The sequence below is a fragment of the Rhodamnia argentea genome, chromosome 5 (genome assembly GCF_020921035.1).
Source record: "Rhodamnia argentea isolate NSW1041297 chromosome 5, ASM2092103v1, whole genome shotgun sequence".
Taxonomy (NCBI): Eukaryota; Viridiplantae; Streptophyta; class Magnoliopsida; order Myrtales; family Myrtaceae; genus Rhodamnia; species Rhodamnia argentea.
The window spans coordinates 19,692,824-19,713,086 of NC_063154.1; the positions used below are offsets into that span (position 1 = coordinate 19,692,824).

The 20,263-nt window shown below is 39.1% G+C and overlaps 2 protein-coding genes across 3 annotated transcripts; one reads left to right on the plus strand and one right to left on the minus strand.

Annotated features, from left to right (window-relative positions):
* Window positions 1-2,056: 2,056 nt before the first annotated feature.
* On the minus strand, window positions 2,057-8,739 carry LOC115737147. 2 transcript variants are annotated; one of them, XM_048279157.1, is made up of 7 exons: window positions 8,219-8,739; window positions 6,560-6,617; window positions 6,215-6,295; window positions 6,067-6,102; window positions 5,686-5,925; window positions 5,446-5,610; window positions 2,057-3,104 (listed from the first exon to the last, which is right to left on the minus strand). In XM_048279157.1, the coding sequence occupies exons 1-7, from the start codon at window positions 8,401-8,403 to the stop codon at window positions 2,610-2,612; spliced, it is 1,260 nt and encodes a 419-aa protein (XP_048135114.1). In that variant the 5' UTR covers window positions 8,404-8,739; the 3' UTR covers window positions 2,057-2,609. The 2 variants fall into 2 exon arrangements, with proteins under 2 accessions (XP_048135114.1, XP_030525000.1); XM_030669140.2 differs by having other exon boundaries at window positions 2,057-3,100; window positions 5,469-5,610; window positions 8,219-8,738.
* Window positions 8,740-10,967: 2,228 nt separating this feature from the next.
* Window positions 10,968-15,079, plus strand: LOC115737179. The gene is made up of 4 exons (XM_030669183.2): window positions 10,968-11,007; window positions 11,769-13,273; window positions 13,547-13,605; window positions 14,986-15,079. The coding sequence occupies exons 1-4, from the start codon at window positions 10,968-10,970 to the stop codon at window positions 15,077-15,079; spliced, it is 1,698 nt and encodes a 565-aa protein (XP_030525043.2).
* Window positions 15,080-20,263: the final 5,184 nt, after the last annotated feature.

Sequence of the window (20,263 nt, forward strand, 5' to 3'; positions counted from 1 at the left end):
TATCATTTCTTGCTACTAAGCCCGCAAAGGAGTTGTGGATACTACTATACGAACATCAGATATTGGATATCTTACGCGCAGAATTGTTGAAGTGGTACAATATATTGTTGTACGCAAGATAAATTGTGGAGCCATCTGAGGGGTTTCTATGAGTCCTAAAAATGGGATGACACCGGAAAGAGTTTTTATCCAAACACCAATTGGTTGTGCATCAGCAGACGATATCTATATGGGCCCACGATGCATTGCGAAATAACTTGCCAAAATCGCGAGAGCAATAAAAGGGTAGTCAAACTCAAACTCGTGCCGCGGTATACTGTTCATGGGGTCTATTCATGTCGCACCGTATTCAAAATGGGTGTGTCAAATCATGTTATTTTTCGAGAGATGTGTTCGTTTTTTGTTGGAGGTCTAATAGATTTTGTGAATAGCTCCGCATCTTTTTCGAGCTATGTTGTTCTGTCTCGTCTAAGGAATCGTTACTATTGAACAGCAAGAACAAATTGACCAATAAATAAAGCCAGGTAATAAATTCTAAAGAAGAAGAATTTAAAACACGAGTGGATTTTCCAACAAATAAAGCATACCTCCAGAATTTGCCACCTCACAAGAGTAATCAATACAACTCAATATACACATTTCTATCATAGTAAAACCACAAAGTTAATTTAACAGGGCAGAAACGGGGCTTAAGATTTTGAGAGTTGGTTGATCGAGAATCTAGGGTTTGCAAAAAGGGCCAATCAAGTCTCGAGTTCACCTTTCGATGGAACTTAGGCGCCCGAAATCTGACATGGCAATCGACAAAAATATTCCAAGTTAGAGTTATGTCGGATTCTCGTCGCCTGAATTCCACCCATGGCATGCTCAAGATCTATGGCGCTTTTAAAAAAGAGAAAATTTAGGTCCTCAATTGACCAAAGCATTGATCCCAACTAGCACGGGGAAATATCAATATTATGAAATTACTAAAATTTCGTCAATTAAGTACTTTATAAGCATCTTAGAGACATTTTAGCTTTCTTCTCATAAAAAAAAAGTTGTACCCAGATGATCAAATGTCGCCTTATTAAGGGCATCGATGGACCCCGGCATTGGGACAAGGCTTTTCCATTTATAGGGAGCAACAGGTGGGGACATCCTGCGCAAAATCTGGCTTTACAATCTTAAGACATGCGTTTCCGATTAAAGAAAGAAAAAAAAAAAATCTTAAGACAAGCTTTTGAAGGCTAAAAAGATGAGGAAAAACATTCCTAATGAATCAAAGAAGCACAAGTTTTGATGTGATCAAGCAAGAATTTTCGGGCCCTTCTATGATCCACAGGCCCTCACTAGATTTGGGCCAGGCGAGGGCACCGTGGCCCTTGTCTGGGATGGCAAGGGTTGGTTGGCGGCCCTCGCCAGCCTTCAATCAGGAAAAGAAAAGAAAAAACGGAGAAAAGCAACGAAGAAGGGAAAACAAAAAACCAACAAATTTATTATAAAATAAAAATATAAAAAAAATCATAAAAGAATGCCTACATCAACATCGCTTATGCCATGTAAGACGATCGACGGTTTACGTGATCAAAACCGATCGAATAGACTCAATTGGTACAAATGCAAAATGATTTTAAGGCTAAATTGACATAATTTTCAATAAAAAATATTGACATAATTAAAGGTTTAAGACTATATTGACACAAATGCAATAGATTTAAAAATTCTTTTACATTTTTCCCAATTTTCATGCCGGGATTTACATACAAAAATTTCAAGAATTTTGAAATTAAAAAAAATTAACTTTAATAAAAAAATAAAAAAGTAAAAGGCAATCATTGTTTGGAGCTGTTAACAAAAGAAACGCCCGCAGGAGTTGTAATAAGTTGCCGAGACCTAAATTTAGCAAGGAAGGAAAAGTAACAAATGAAAAATTGCAGAGACATATAGTTGAATTTCTGGCTCAGCCAGAAGCAGCTGAAAGAGATATGAGCACCTAAGAAGAAACAAACCACAAATTGAAGTGACACTCCCATCGCTAACTCTTGAGAAGCAGTAGGCAGACTTGAAATCTGCCGATGACTCGAAAAACCGTATTTCATAGGCACACTCGGACACGAGAAAATAGTTATTTGCACAGTAATCGGGCTGATACACACTCGATCACTCAAAAAACTGTACTGCATAGGCAAACTCGGTCACAAGGGACTAGTTAGATATACGTGAACCTGACACCTCTATCCGTCTCTATTTACACTAGTAACAGCTGAATCTCCTTCAAACCATCAGCAGCGGTCCCATAGTACCCGTAGCTAGGAACGAGAACCGCCTATACTGCTATGTCACACTTCTGTAGACCATACAGTCACGAGCATATTACATGGTTGATGAGGAACGTTATCATTCTTACACCGATTGGACTCGTCTATGGAAGGTCCGTTCTGTCAAGCATTTCTGTACACTTATCATGCCAGACAAATACCAAGCATCAGCCTTTATATCCACAATACCTTTGTTTTCACGAGATGTCACAGCGAGCTTTCCGATCTCGCCAGTTGTCTCACAGAATCTCCAGCAAAGTCACGCAAAATTTTCAGCAAATGTTCCTGAGGACCCTAACTGTACTTACGTTACAATCTCGACCTGCGTATGGATTTGATTTCACGAGATGGCGACAGCTTCCGAGCACAAGCATATGGTTGTCCATTCAAAGAACCGGAAAACTTAATGTCCCAGCCCTCCACGTTCTTGGGTACGCAAATGTCGAATAGCATCTCGCCCAATATGCTGTGCGCACTGATCCCCGGGGCATTCTGTGTGAGATTCGAGGACTCCTTTTGCTCATTGTTGGAGGACCCAGAGGCTGCGTAACTGTCGTTCACTGAACTCGGCAGGAAGAAATGGTCACTGGGTCCTGTGGCAACCCTTCTTAGGCTCTGGTTCGAGTTCACGGCTGCATTTTGGAGGTCACATATCAACTCCGAGATCTCGTCGCACTTGCTCCCCGTTCTAGTTCTCTCTTCCTCGAGTTGCTGGAATCGTTGGGAAAATATGGAAGCTGCCTTTGCGAACAAACTGGCTATCGCAGCACGATATTGGATTGGGTAATGCTTATAATGATCTGAAAAGCCAGAGACGAGAACTTAGAAGGTGTACAAGCCAGAGGCAAAGTAAAAGCTCCCTTGACATGTAAACATAGTAGAGGCTTCCTCAAAACACTTGGCAGGAGCCAGATAAATGAATGTGGCGGTCTTCTGATTGTATCAACATCACGAGATGTACTCTCTGTTTAATACATGGATGAATATTCAGCCATCAAGGGTGCGGGTGCATAAATGAGTGTATTTTGCTTTTTTACAGAAGGGATGTATCCATAAGCGTGATGCATATGCATTCATGCACGTACATATTTATGTACCTAACTACGCGGTAGCCATAATGTGTCTATAGTTTGCATAGTCGTATTTACATGTTAGATATAGACACATCTACATATCCATCAGAATGAGATGGGACTCTTAGATATTGAGCCCGGGTTAGAACATTTTGACTGGAATTCATGTTTTAGATCTAAAAAGACCTCCAAATCGATAAGTGCTCACTCAAGATACCATATTGTGAGGACTGATTTTTTCATCAAGTTCTTTAACTCATCTCTCAATTGTCGTCCAGGGTGTACATGCAAGAAGAGCATGATTTCGAAGGAGTCTTTCAGTTCTACGCTAGTAGGGAAAGCAGAAAATATGCTTGAAGACGCATTAGGTGAACAACTTTCTAAAGAACTGTCTCATTATCAGACTCAGGCCAACAAAAAAAATTAGCATCATTCGAAATATTTTTAACAAAATGAGAAAATTACTCAACTGACTAGAGATAAGTGAATTTAAGAGAAGGAAACAAAATCCTGAGAAAATAAGAAACTTTCTCCAGATAAATGCATTCTCATTCTCTCTTTTATTCAGGACAACACCGTGACAATTTTTTCACAGTGGCCAGAAAGGTGTCAAATCAGGCAACTTTGATACAGAAAAGAAAGTAGATATAGCCATTATGGTGATATTATGTGCACAATGCAAGAGGGGAGGAAACCTGGCCAAACTGAAAATTGAGCCAACCCAATCATACATAATTTGGTCCTATTTTTATAAGGTTTGGGTTTTGGTTCTCGATTCAGTTTTGGCTCTGCAAGCATGGAAGCGCAAGGAAATGAAAGGCCTAAGAATACTACATGGGTATTTCGTTTATCTTTAGAATTTGAATTTTCGATTGCATTTTAATACTAAATTTGTAAGTTTTACATGTATGCCTTGAACACCTAAAATTTAGAAGTATATGAACATTAACGTTTATAGTCTACCCAAACTTTCGGAATTTAGATTTTGGCAGGAAATTGGAATGTGGCTTAGTGGAGTGGGCATTAAGCGACCTAACTAATTTTTCAGTTCACAATTGTTAATTAAGTTTTTGCTCTTACAGACACCTGCCAACTTGTCCTTTTCGAGTAAAGTCAATGGTAACCAATTTCCCACATCAAAGCAGTCGGTCACCTACATTGCTCCTTTCTCAAACAAGGATTGATACAGTAGTAAATGCTTATGTACTCCAGGACCAATCCTTACCATCGATTACATAATACCACAAAAAGAAAAAGATTGATGGTTGTGTTTAATCCAGGAGCACCTTAACCGTCTGCTCCAAGAGAACTTAAAAATTTGCCTCTCTCCCCCTACCCTTACCACCTCTCCCCTGCCTCCAAAACAAAAAACAAATGAAATACCTATGCACAAAACCCGACATCCAAAATTACTCATCTCCCTCTTTTCACCTATGTCAGATAAAAATTTTCAAAAATTTATCTTTCTTGTTTCTGTCTTTAAAGATGCATTTCCTGTTTTCAAGCTTACAGATCCACTCTGGCTGTGCCTTTTGGCTTTAAAGCTTTGACAGATAAAAGGAAGAAATTCATCTGAATGTTATTCAGTAACTGAGCAAAGCACAAGAAAAGGTATTTAAAAAATATTTCTGTAGGTTATATTGTTCTATCGGATTTCAGCCACTCCTAGGGTTGGTTATCTTCCTTCCACCTCTCTTGCTTGTCTTTCTATATTTAATAAGAGAGTGACCCAAACCAGGGAAAAAAAAGAATAAGAGAAATGAGTCAAACCTTTTTAAAAACCAGTTTAATCAATTCTATCCACTTCTTATATGCGCATGTCGGGTCATGGTCTCAGTAGGAAAACTCCTAAGTCCCCACCTTAAAGTTCGGCGCTTTGTTTACATGAAATGGCCCAACCCTTTTAACCTCCCACCACGCAAGACAAGTTCCCAGTGCAAGAGAAGGAATTTTCTCAAGCATAAACATAAAAATACAGGAAGTATAACCTACCACCACATCTAGTGTGTGAACTTTTTTTTTTTTTCATGAATAAAACAAGAGCAACTATTTATGATAATGTGACATATCGAGGGAAGACAGTTTTGTAACAAACCATTGTGAGTGGAGCCATGCAGCTTCACAAGCTTAACATCTGCACCAGAACCTCGTAAATCCTCGGCAAAGGTGAAGATTGTTTGATAAGGAGCGAGGCTGTCATCTTCTGAGCATAAGATGAGATATGGAGCTCCCATGCACTACCAGTGAGGAAAATGTATTTCAGAAACCCATCAAGAAAAGCAAAACAGATATTATTGAGCAATTCAACTTACAACTGAAGAATGCAAGTTTTGCCAATACTCAGCACGCTGGGCTTCAAACCTGGTAAGATACAGAGCATCTAGACCAGAGGAAACACCTTTGACTATCCAAGAGACGACTTTTGCTGGTACAGGCCGTTTCAGGATGGTAGAAGGCAGAGTAAACCGAGAACCAAAATCACTGGTAAAATCTACTGGACCGGAATCAAATACGTGCCCAGAAACACAGTTTCTCACCAATCCATATTTGTCCTTCACAAAAGAAAATAACTTTCAGAACTACATATGCATCATAACGAATATCGACAAGATATCAAATGAGATGGACATGAATAGGCTAAACGTATTCAAAGTTCAAAAGCCTCAATCAGAATAAGGGGAGCTTACGCATACCCAGTTCAGCTGACTCTCACACGGTTTCTCGATGATCTGCTAGAACAACACGTATTTAGATTATCTTATTGTAACATGAAACTGAACACATTAATGAACACTTTAAGTTTATAAGTACTTGATCCAGACAGACAACTGCTGGATGTACCTGAAAAACCTTGCTCATACAGGCCTTTGAACCCGCAGAAAAAGCTGCAAGGACTACAGGGCATGGCTTAATTTCTAGCTCCTGCATTCCCACAAAGACTAAGCACTATCACTTCACTGTCATCTTAGAAATTTTTTTTTTTTTTTTTTCAGGTAGGGAAAATTGTAGGAGCCAAGCTACACATAAACAAGATAGTGCTACACACAAGGAAGAGAATCCTACCATAGAAGCCCTAATTTCTACAAGATACAAGTAAATTACAACAAAATACGAGATAGGATCAGCAGAAAAGTTTGTACAGTACACGAAACAACCACACTTTGTTGCACTATGATGAAAACTAACCTTGAGAAGCTCATTGAGTACAAAAAATGCCATTGACATTGCCTTCTCAGAAGCAAACCTGTGAAAAACTCTTATAATTTAAGTTCTATATAACCCAGAAATAGGGAAACTCTTCCACATGGGATCTGAAAGCACAGAAGAAAATTCCAACCATTTTCTTTCAACTGAATACTTTTTGGCAATTCCAACAACAAAGAATCCCAATTTTGTACAGCAGATAAATAAGATGAGGAGTCTCTACTTCATTGAAGAGAGCTTTTGCAATTAGAGAATTAATAAAGGGTAGAAATTACAACTCACTTCAAGAAAGTTTAAGAGGCTAAATATCTGACTTTGCACTTTGCCATATGCTATTAAGCTCGAGTTGCTTTCATGATAACAAATTTCACCATTTTCCTCCTTCACGAGGTATGAGTAATGCGGCTATACTAAAAAATGTGTGATAACTGATAAGCATGCATAAATTTACTCAGCATGAACACGAATTACAATAATGCCAGCAGATATACTCCATACAAACGCACAAAGGCAGAAATACTATTGTCAAATAGGGTCCTTTTTTTTTTTGGGGGGGCAGACAAATAGGGTCCTTTACACGATTACATTTGTAAAGCTCACCATCTTCAGCAAAAAAGCAACATCTGCAGGGTTATTAGACACTAGAATGGTCCTTGTTTGTATTTTTCTGTGGTAAGCATATCTTGAGGTCAATTACTTCCACGGTCAGTCAATTCTTGCATTACTTACAATTAGGTTACTTACAATTAGGTCACTCTATGTCAAAAATTTCAATTAGATCATAGTACTTATGACATAGTTTGAATTGGATCAACAGCCAAAACAACTTATGGAAAACAGAAGTGAAGTGTCATATTTTCATAAGAACCGTGTCATCTTCTCCCAAAGTTTCTCAAATGAAAGAGCAACGCAATAAAACAAATTGAAACTATTTCAAAAGTAGAGTGACTTCAGTGAACGGCATAAGTGGTTTCTTGACCGACAACTTTTACCCCTAAAATGAAGCTTTTTCAAAATCCAGATCCCCTTTCTGGAACTACCTCATTCAACAATTATACCTAGATGATTAACGTGTCATAATTGTGTCCATGTCATACTCTCTTCAACCAAAACCATCAAAAGAAACTTGGGCATCATATGAATGATAGATAGACTAATGGAAAGCTATAGCGGAATATACTTTCAACGAAACTGCAATCTTTCCCCCCGAGGCCTAATTCCAAAAGCCAAGATCCATTTTTGTCTCATTTATGTGCCTTAAGACAGTTTGGTTCGGTCATCAACCAAGACTCCAGTTTCCATCGATCCAAATACTTGCCCCATCCAAATTTCACATAACTTTCCAGACACGACACACAAGGAGGCCACGAAGTGCAACATCCTCGTACATAGCAAGATAATAGCAATCTTCAAGCTTAAGATACAATTAAAGCTTAAGACTACAGCAAATCCATCAACCTAATAACCCAAGCTTGCTCGACCAACAACCCTCATCTACTTTAACAAATCAAAATCGTCGAAAGTGGAGCACAAGGTGCACATAATTGCACCAACGAAGCATCAAGCTCAGCTCAAGTCAGAATCACACAATCAACATATGCTACTGAGAAATTACATTTGCAGCAGAATAGATCAACTCACGCGTTCAAGAACCCGGCATGGCAAACGAGGGAATTCCACCCAAGAGAGGAATACAGCTCCACGTAGCTCCTCAGGTGCCTCTCCTGAATCGAGACCCAAGCAAAAACCACCACTATCCCTCTGAAGTCACCCCCTTTAGCACCCCAATAAACACTCCCACTCCCGCCCCCACCGCCACCCAGCATGTCCGAAACAGCTTCGGCGATCCGAGGAGGCGATGAATTTCGAGGCTTTGGCCCGGAACAAGACGTGGGTACGGCAAATCTCGTCGTGGGTCAGGGTTGCCGTCACAGCCACAAGCGCCTGTTTGGTGAAGATGAGAACTCGTGCGAGAGGCGAAACAGAGAGAGGTAACGATTCTTGGGTCGGGGTTGAATGGGTGGTGGGCGAAGGGAGAAGGCCGATGGAGATGCCACGTCGGATATTGCGTGGCTTAGGATAAAGCTCGTGAATTTGGATCGTCATCGTTGTGATTTTTGGGACAAGTCAAATGAATTCGCTCGGGGAACAGAGAACGGTCGAATTGCGTTGGCGATGATGAGACCGCAAGAGTTCCCTTGGAAGGGAGAAACTTTCCGATTATTCATCAAATTCCTTTATGGAGTCAAAGTTAGTAAACAAAGATTTTGACCAAGCAAAAATATAGTAAACAAAGATCAATGATGCTTATCAAGAAAAGACGACGAAATCCATATACGTTATCTCAATTCCGGCCCAAATTTTTATTTTTGTCTCGTAAAAAGACACCGCCTTGAGGTCGTTTCCCAATTTTGACCTAACCATTTGTTATTGTGTAAAACCTATCAATTTTAGGTTGGATTCCAATTTTGATCCAAACTTTTTGATGCCTCGTAAAAAGACACAAACTTTTAGTCAGTACCCAAATCCGACCCCCATCAAGTTTCCATCTAATGATGCCCCGGTAAAAATTCGATTCCACTTGTACTAGGCAAATTCTTGACGGACACTCAACAGGGGTCAAACTTGGGCACCAATTTATCGGTGCATTTTTATGAGACAAAAAAAATTTGGATCATAATTGAGACATGAGATGAAGTTGATATTTTTTTATGGGCAGAAAAATGCATGGATTGTCAATAGTTGTGTACGGTGCTCACTTTAGTGTCAATATTTTTCTTGGATCACTTAAGTGCCACATCGAAGAAAAATAATCACCGAAGTGTCAATTCCAACGAAAAATGATTATTTAAGTGTCAATTCCAACCAAACAGTACACGTGACATTTTTTATTAATTTTTTTAATATTACATATCAATTTTTTTTAAAAATCAACACACGTGGATGCCACGTGGACTTTTCAACATTAAAATATTTAATTTTTTTAAAAAATTAAAATTAAACAGAAAAATAGCCTTAAAAAATGAAAAAAATTTAATACTTGAATATCACACAAAGATGAACTGGTTCTTACTCGTAAAAAATTTTTGCTGGCAAATTTTGCTATCCCTTTGAGGCTGGAAAATGGAAAAGTTTGCTATCTCTTTGTTGGCCTCTCTAAAAAATAGTTAAGCTTAATCAAATTAAACAGAAAAATAACTCAAAAAAATGAAAAAAATGAAAAAAAAAAAAAAGATCGGGGTGTGATGCGGCGGCAAAGGCCGTGAGCCCTCGCCACCGCTGCCCCCCCTCGCCAACCATTGCTAGCGATGGTGGGGCAATGGCGGTGAGGGTTGTGAGCCCTTGCTGTTGCCACAGAGGGCTCCATCTTTTTTTTTTCTTTTTTTAACTATTTCTATTTTTTCAATTTTTAGCTTATTATGTGGCATTTCTTATTATTTTTTTTATTTTTATTATTGCTTATTAGGATCTCCGGCAAGCCACGTGTGCTCCACGCATGATTTCTAACAAGCTACATCGGACTTGGCATTGAAATAACCATTTTTTAAAAGAATTGACACTTAAGTGATCCAAAAATAATATTAGCACTCAAGTGAACGCCGTCCATAAATATTGTCACTGCAAGTGTTCTTACGCCTTTTTTTATGAGATGCGAAAAAGTTCATGTTATAATTAGAACTTGAGTTAAAGTTGGTGCTTTTTAGAGAAATTGGCCACGGGGTCATTTTGAGGAAAGAACGCCTCCGAATTTGAGGATATTCTTCTTCTCATTTATGTTGATTCCTCTATACTTTTTTCATTTTTCCTCCAAGATTTTAAAGTACAATATCCTTACTTGAATTTTGAAATTCATGAAGTAGAATCATCATATTGTTTACATGTCAAGAAATATTGGGAAAATTCCGGTTAAGGGCCTCAACTGCTCATATTTTCTCAAAAAAGGGCCCATAGTGAAGCTTGTTCCAAAGAAAGGTCCGAAGTGCCCAAACTTGTTTCAAAGAAGGGCCTCGGTTCGCCGGCTGGCGAACATATACTATTTCCGGCGATTCAACAGGGGCATTTTTGTCAAAATAAATTTGAATTAAAAACAACGACAAAATTGTAAAATTAAAAGACAAAACCCTCTTTCTCACTTTTCTTTTTCTTCTCTATCTCACTTGCGGTTGTCAAGGAAAAGAGCTCGTTGTGTGCGATCGGGCGACGAGGTGCGATCCGGCGATGCGACGAGGGGCTTTGCAACCAAGCGACAGCGACTAGAGCGGTGACGGCAACCTTCAAAGGTGAGGGCTTTTGGAAGAAATCAAAAGACCCCCCCTGTTCACACAAACCCTAGTTCGTACGGGAGAAGGAGCTGGTTTTGCGCGAACGTGCGACGGCATGCGATTCGACGATGGCGATGGCGACCGGGGCGGCGATGGAAACCTTCAAAGGTGAGGGATTTTCAATGAAATTGGAAGATCCCTCTGTTTACACAAAGCCTTTGCCCCCAATTCAAGACTAGTTTTGATTGTGTCTTCCGTGATAGCTTTGTGATTACGGCGAGGTTCGGTGGCACCGGCGACATGCGACTTAACGGTTGCTTTGCAACCGAGAAGAACATTTCGACCACCAAACCAACCATGGTTGATTCGAAGGTGAAGACGCAATGCGAATTGCAAAGCATAGAGGGCGGCGTGCTCTGACCCCACCTGGTTGGTTCATTGTTTAATTTTTCTCATATTCATTCAGCAACATTATGGTAAATCCTCTAATCTCTAATTTCTTTGGTTTCCATGGAGGCTAGTTTCTTGAGCTGGTTTAATGGGTACTTCTTTCGTCTGAGACAAGGCAAGAATACTACATGGATGGCAGCATCAATGGCGATAAGTTTCAATTTCTAATACAAGTTACATTTTTATGCATTTTTTTTTATTGTATTTGCTACGGTTGTTGTCCCTAGTGATTTGTGGTCCATGTTTCTTAATTATTTGTTGTTTCATTTTGTTGTTTGCTATGTTTATCATAAACAAACAGAAAAACCTATTCTTGGTCCATGATTCTCAAATTTTTGTCCATGGTCCAAATATTTTAATATGTTACCATTGCAACTTGCATTTATCACTTTACAGTTTCGAACAGTTGTGGTTATGTTGGACTTATATAGGCTCTAAAAACATATTGATGTACCTTTTTTTCCTTCTATTTGCACCAGGTGAGGGATGTGAAGAAGTCAACTATGCCATGTGTGATAGTAGGAGTGCTGAGGGTATTGAAGAATATGGGTTTGCCATAATTGATCTTGATGAGTTACATGGAAGAAATGCACGATGCGTAGAGGGTAGCTCAATGCGGAGCGATATAGAGGTTGGAGACATTAGCTTGTACGCAAATGCATCATCTGATAATGTAGATTTCTTGAATATGGATAGTCAATTTGAGTATACTCATCCCGAGTTCAATGCTGATGTGGATATGGAGAAGTTAGGGATGTGCTTTAGCAATGCTAAGGAGTTTAGAGAAGCAATTAAGAATTATGCCATAAAAAATGGGAGACAGGTGAGGTTTGCTAAGAATGCACCAAATAAGGTGAGGGCGGTGTGTTCGGAAGGTTGTGGTTGGCTTATATATGCTTCCAAAATGCAAGGGGAGCAGACTTTACAAGTCAAAACCTACAATCCCATACATAAATGTAATAGAGCTCTACATGTTCCTCAAGTAAGCTCTAAATGGTTAGCAAAAAAGTATTGTGATCGGTTGAGGAATAATCCAACATGGCCAGGTGCTTCAATGAAGAAAACAATGGAGTCTGAGAATGTTTTGAAGCTATCCAGGACAATGGTTTATAGAGCTAGGGCTACAGCAATGAGTATGGTTACGGGGAATGAGCGGGAGCAATTTCGGATGCTTAGAAGTTATTGCCAAGCACTTCTTGATTCCAATCCAAGATCCACTTTTGTAATCAAGAGCGAGCAATGTCAAGACCAATCCAAGTTTAGAGGAGTCTACATATGTCTAGATGCATTGAGGAGGGGTTTTCTAGAAGGATGTAGGCGCTTTGTAGGGTTTGATGGTTGTCATTTGTCATCAGGCTACAAGGGTGTACTTCTAGCATTTGTAGGCCTAGATGGAAACAATCAAATGTATCCATTTGCATGGGCGGTTGTGGGACAAGAAACATATGAAACACGGACCTGGTTTATTAGTATGATGGCGGAAGATCCGGGGATCGGAGACCCTACAAATTCCAAGTATTGGACTTTCTTGTGTGATAAGCAGAAGGGATTAGTGCAAGCACTAGCAAATTTGATGCCTGAAGTAGAACACATATTTTGCTTAAGGCATCTTTATGAGAATTTCAGGCTGCGTCACAAAGGAATGGAACTTAAACGTTTGGTTTGGAAGGCTACCATGGCAACTAGGGTGTGTGATTTCAACTTAGCAATGGAAGAGCTTAAGGCGGTCAATGAAAAAGCTCATGATTGGTTATCCCAAAGGCCTCCAGTGCAATGGAGCAAGTCCCATTTCGGAACAAGCTCAAAATGCGACGCTTCCTTGAATAACCGGTGCGAAAGCTTCAACAAGAGCATTATTGACGCCGGAGACAAGCCTATCATCACATTGGTTGAAGCTATAAGAGTGCAACTCATGGAAAGGATTCATAAGCAAAAAGATGGGTTGGCTAACTACAATGGTGTGATCTGTCCTAAGATTCGGGAGGTACTAGAACTTAAAAAAAAAATTCAGCATCATGGATTCCTTCATGGAACGGAGAGGATGAATTTGAATTGAGTGGGCCATATGGAGACAAAAGGGTGGTTAATATAAGACAGAGAACTTGTAGCTGTAGAAAATGGGACATCAGTGGAATACCTTGTTGTCATGCCGTGGCGGCTCTTGTATATATGAAGGAATCACACGAAAAATGGGTTCACACATGTTTCAAGATGGAAACATCCTTGAAAACTTATAGCCATGTTGTACGTGCTATAGATTCCAAAGATACCGGCTCCGCTAGAGATCATTTACTCCCACCCGATGTGCCTAAGCAAGTCGGTAGAAAGAAAAAACAAAGAACAAAGTCATTGAACGAAATGGCTGATAACAATTTAAAGATAAAGAAGAAAAAAATTGTGCAAGAGCCTGTGGGAACCAAGTTGAAGAGACAAAATACCACAATCACTTGTGGAAAATGTGGTGGGTCGGGCCATAATAGGAATAATTGCAAGAATTCATTGATAGCATCAACAGCAGCAGAAGTAACATCGTCAACTGCAGCGGGTTTTACATCTACCTCATGTTCACAAAATGTGGTAGAAAGCATTCCCTCAAGTCTAGCATCACAACCTGATCCGGTCGAACTACTTGCGTCAATTTTTGGTAACAATCCAAGTTCAACATCATCTATGGGAAGAGAGAAGATGCAGGTATTCATTTGTGCTTCATTTTACCATAAAATTTTTCTTATTTGTACTTAAATTTGTTCTGACTAATGATTTATTTTGCGATTCAACCGTAGGTACAGAGGAGGGTGTAATGACCTCAACATGAAAGTAATTGAAGACAAACAACTTTTTGAGATATGCAAAAGTAAAAGCAACTTTTTGAAGACAAGCAACTTTGTATTAGCCCACGGTGTTGAGCTTGACTTGATCTTCTAATCATGTTGCTTTTGTCTATTTATATACAAAGGACATCTCCACAAGAAACATCTATTTGCCCTTTTTTGGAAACTAGGCTTCATGGGTGATAGAAAAAGCTTCACTAAATGAAGTTGCAGAATTTTGATGAGTGAGGTAAAATATATTGGTATTGGCTATTTCAAATGTCCTGCTTTGGTATTTTGATCTTCTAATCATGTTGCTTTTGTCTATTTATATACAAAGGACATCTCTACAAGAAACATCTGTTTGCCCTTTTTTGGAAACTAGGCTTTATGGGCGATAGAAAAAGCTTCACTAAATGAAGTTGCAGAATTTTGATGAGTGAGGTAAAATATCTTGGTATTGGCTGTTTCAAATGTCCCGCTTTGGCTTTTGCATTATGCAGCTGCTAGTTAATTTGATGATCGGAAAAAGTTTTGCGGGGTTATCATGCATCTACACGTTTTGACAACAAGGTGATAGATGCACTTGCGATGTGCAACAAAAAATCTAGAAAGGTAACTCGGCTTTATAATTTTTCGACAAATACTAGATTTAAACAATTATATGAACACACGCATGTTAGTTGTCTGGCATTCACCATAGCATTCAATAGGAATACAATAATACATGGATGTCATTAATCGGGATAGCTCGATGCGAAATAGATTCATATTTGACTAGCGGATGCTTTCAATTATAGGACTCATTTATCATGTCCATATAGTTAGATTCTTCAATACTCACTATTAAACACCTTTATAGTGACTAGATGTCTTTATGTTGCAGATTTTCCAGCATCTACTCTAGCTTGCTCAAGATATCAGATTCTGCTTTGCTACTGAATGCAAGGATGGAGATCAAGTGCATTTCAGCATTTTAGTGGGCTTTTGTACAGTTGGTTGCAAACTTCTTGAATGACTCCCATTTATGAGATTCAAGGGAAGTGTAACTGGATGAATTTTTTTTTTTGTAATTGTAGCAACAATCTATATCGGTGATGCGCACTCTGTGTTTTTAATCGCCTTGAGCAAGTATTATACGATGTTCGGATCTACTTTTTTGCGTTGGGGGAAAATGTCGCAGGAAAATGATACTCGAGTCATTGCTTGAACAACACATTGGCGGGTAAATGAAGCCCGAGGGGATCAAAGAGCTTGAGCAGAGATTGAGGAATAATAAAGTTCGATCCTTCTTGTGAAAAGTCTGAAGCTCTTGTATCTTGGAAGTTAAAGAAGTCTACGTGAGATTGAAGGGACAATTGAACACTTTGGAAAACATTATGCGTGAATCATGAAATTCATTCTTTTCTCCTTGGTACAAGTCAATCCCAATGACATTTCAAGATCATTTTAGATGTTGCTTTGCTTTTATCATGATGACAGAACATATAAAAGATTCGTAAGGCAAGTCCAAAAGGAGCTCCCTCCAACAAAAGCATTACATGTTTCATCCGCAATTGGTAACCAGTATTCCTGAAAATTAACTTGCTATTGTGACCCTTTAAGGGAGCAACTACCAATAAATTCAACAAACTTTATAGAAAATCCAATTCCTGGATCCATTTGCTTGAATGCTTGAATTTTGTGGAATGAACTGCAGCAGATGTATAGGGTTAACTAACAAGACCCGCACATATACTCTAGCTATCCATACCCAGCGATACAACATTTAGAACCTCCTTCTGAACTCTTAGGCTCGCTTTAACTATCTTGGAGTTACATAGGAAAAATTAAGCTAAATGAGTACAACTAAAATCCAATCAACGCAGTACCCGCCACTCTCGGATGTTCATTTTGAAAGGCTTGAATTCTTTGTAAGAAGAGATCATCCTCCAATGAGCAAGTCGCACATCGACTCTACCTTCGAATTGGTCATGGTTGGGTTGGTGGGCAGAGTTTTCTTCTCGGTTGCTGTGTTGCCGTCCAGTTGCACATTGCCGGCGCTATCGGACCTCGTAAGAGAATCACACGGGTAACACGGAAGACCTAATCTAAACCATTCTTGAATTGGGGGCGAAGGCTTATTGTGAATATGAGGGATCTTTTAATTTCTTTCAAAATCCCTCACCTTCGAATGTCGCCGCCGTTGCCCCTTTCGCCATCGCCATCACCGTAGTAGACTTGAAAGGTCCCGTCGCCGTTGCTACCATAGTCCGTCGCCACCGCCACTTGATTGCACGTTGTTGCTCGGTCGCACACAACCATATCCTTCTCCTTTATGAGCTAGGGTTTGTGTGAACGGGAGGGATCTAATTTCTTCCGAAATTCCTCACCTTTGAAGGTCGCCGTCACTGCAGTCACCATCGCCGCCCCGGTTGCCATCGCCGCCGTCGCCTGGTCGCAAGCCCCCATCACCGTTGCCAAATCGCACGTCATCGCTCAATTGCGTACGACTAGCTCCTTCTCCTTTACGAACGAGGGTTTGTGTGAACAGGAGGGGTTTTTTAATTTCTTCCAAAAGCCCTCACCTTTGAAGGTCGTCGTCACCGCTCCGGTCGCCGTCGCTTGGTCGTAAAAGCCCCCCATCGCATCGCCGGATCACACCTCGTCGCTCGATCGCACACATGAGCTCTTTTCCTTGACGAATGCAGGTGGGATGGAGAAGAAAAAGAAAAGTGAGAAAGAGGGTTGTCTTTTAATTTTAGAGTTTTGTCGTTTTTTAATTCAAATTTATTTTGACAAAAATGCCCCTGTTGAATCGCCGGAAATAGTATATGTTCACCGGTCGGGAGCCGAGGTCCTTCTTTGAAACAAGTTTGGGCACTTCGGGCCCTTTTTTGGAACAAGCTTCACTATGGGCCCTTTTTTGAGAAAATATGAGCGGTTGAGGCCCTTAATCGGAATTTTCCCAGAAATATTTGAACATTTTGGAAATTTTCATGCATTTTGACGTTAAATGGAAGTCGAAATGCGAGTTTCGAAAGATTTTACGAGAGTCAAAAGTTGAGAAGCACATGTCTCTGTCTTGTCCCTGCTTGGCCAAAGTGAGCAAAGCAATTAATTCGAACATTTTCTTATTTGGTAGGAAAATAATAAATGACAAAGTTATGACTATCATTCGAAAATTAATGGACGATTAAGACGTAATTTATTATATAATAGAGATAACTAGAGCCTAAGGGCGCGCATAGTAACACTCTTGGAAATGAATTTCTGCTTCAGAAGTGCTTTTGGAGCATAAATCCGTTTGGTAATTCAACTTCTGGAGCAGAAATCCATTTGGTTACGCAACATTACATTTTTATTTAAGCAGTAAATTTTCACTTCTGAAGTTTTTTTAAGCCAATCCTAAAAGTTAAAAAAAGCTACTTCTTTTTCCGAAGTAGAATTTCTCAATATCAATATCTTTCATTCAACCTCCTTTCATTTTCAACGCCTCTCTCTCTCAACACCACCAACCTTGTCGGCCGTTGCCGCCCATCTCCCGCTTGTCACTCACCACCGACCTCCGTAGCTGCCTAACCATCGCCCGCCACCACCTGCCCACCACCACCGTGACCATTGCCCACTGCAGAGTCACGATCTCCGATCATTGAAGTAAATAATAATTTTTTATTTTTACAAAGTAAATAATTTTTATTAAAAGAAATTAAAAAAGTTTAAAATGAAGTAGAAATTTTTTGATTGTCGATAATAATTTTTCATAGAATATTTTGTGTTAATAATGTTTCGGAGGTAGAAATTTTCAACCGTTACCAAATAAATTTTTCTGATCAGAAATTAACAGCAGAAGTGTTGCCATGCATGCCCTAAATTTGCTTTCCAAGCATGGCTACACAAGCAAATAATCATCTGGCGATCATTTCTGATTAATAACACAATGCCCTACAACGGAAGAAAATAGAATCAGAACTTAAGGACCCGAACAAGTATGGATTGAACAAACAACCTCTCCACAACAATTTCTATAAATGAAGCTAAAAGACGAAATTGCCATCTTTTACTATAGGATAAGAACGATAATTTCTCATCGGATGAACTTTTGAGCGTTTGGTAGTCGTTGGATCGCGAATTAGTAGATCTCTAATGTTCGTTACATACTTTTGTTGACCCTTTTTTTAATTATGTTACAACACTTTGCGTAGGAATTGCCTTGAAAAATATTGGGTACCGAAAACTAGAGGAAATTTCAAATAAGGATTTAAAGTGAAGCCCCTATCTTAAAAGAAAATCTAGAGTGCACATATAATCTCAAATAAGGGCCTCATGGACTATTTAATTTCAAATAAGGTCCTAAGCTCACCGGTTTGCTCAATTTTAGCTGCCCGGCAAGCTTATGAAGCTCACGTACATCTTTATAAGCTCGGGCCTTATATGAGATTAAATTGCCCACTTCAAGGCCTTAAGTGTACAAAGCCCTAATTATAGCGATAAACCATGATTTGATAGAAAAGAAGTATAGTGTAGGAGGATGAAGAAATCTTATTCTCGAGGAACATCGCCCACAAGCATCCAATCGGCATCTTTATCCTCGTAAAGTGAGCATGTACTCGGCTTTGTCTAAAAGATCTTCAGCTACGTTTGCTAACCGAGACAAAATCCAGAAAAAATTTTAAATAAGGGTCTGAAATGACTTCATTTTTTCAAATAAGCGCATGAAGTATAATTTTAGAGAATGATGGAAGGGGAAGAAATCTGATTTTATGTTTATATTTATAACACATTTTAGGTATTTTGGTATTTTAGGAATATTAGTATAATTTTAGAGAATGATGGAAGGGGAAAAAACAAATAAAAAATAGAAGGAAAAATAATAAAAAATAAAAATAAAAATGAAGTGGGCAAGAGTGTCACCAAACATTATTACCATCTTCATTTATGCAACTTTTAGGTTTATTTACATTGATATGTCTTTCATACCAAACAATAGACAAAATAGAATGTGAAAATATCTGATTTTATTATTACACTTCACAAAACAGTAGATAGAATATAATTAAATTCATGAATTTCGTATCATATTCTATCTAGTCCTATCTTGACTAGATGTTGTAACTTAGTCGTACTAATCACAATTTCATTACATTATAATTTCGATTAATTAATGCAAGCGGAAGAGAAAGAATATAGTTAAAAATAGGCTCTTCATTAATTAAGGTCAATTGACACATGATGGGTTCACGCTAGGCTGTCATAGCAGAATACACTTCAAACAAACAACTACCAACTAATCCCCTACCACTACTTCATATTCGCTCTCTTCTTCCAACACGACTTCGTCGTCCTCTACATCCTCTTACGTCGCTCGCTGCCGTCATTACTATCGTCATCTTGTGGGAAATGAATCGGGCCAACTAAACGTCCTTCATATCAAGTATAGATTGACACAAAATGGTACGGGATCCGTTCCATCCTTAGACCCACGTCAATCTAAAGAGTAGACCTAACCCTCATGAACTCTATACTAGGAAAAGCGGGATCCGTAAAGTGGTACACGGGAGCCTCAAAATCCACAAGAGTGCCATAACAAGCTATCGGAGTAGCGGCAGTAGCTACCATTTACTAAGAGTCTGAAAATATAACAAGAGTGAGACACATCCCAACAAATAAAACATCTAAATATTACAAGGCATGATTCGAATATCGCACGATACCAATTTATCCAAAGACATGCATTTTTAGTTGGTCTTATCAACAGAGCATATTTGGTAATTAACAGAACATTATTTCAATTCAATATCTTTATTTATTTACCCGACTATAACCTTAATTCAATCCAAATAGACAGTCGCAACGGGAATGAAATATACACAGATGAATATGCTATGCACTCACAAATATGCAGATATGCATTTATCTTAGTTTTAACCATATTACGGATCACGTTTCACAGTTTTTCTTGACAAGAATGGACTCTTTCCCGATATCCACGCGTGGCAACTACCAAGCTTACCGCACTTGGGCATCTCCAACTCCAGAGCCTTCCCTAATCACACAGCGGGGATAACCTATATCACACAACAAGGGTTTCCCGGACACCCGAGGCTCCATTCGAACTCAATTCGATGGGAATTCTCTTTGCAATATTTTACTCCATGATCAATGCACACATGTATTTGAATGAT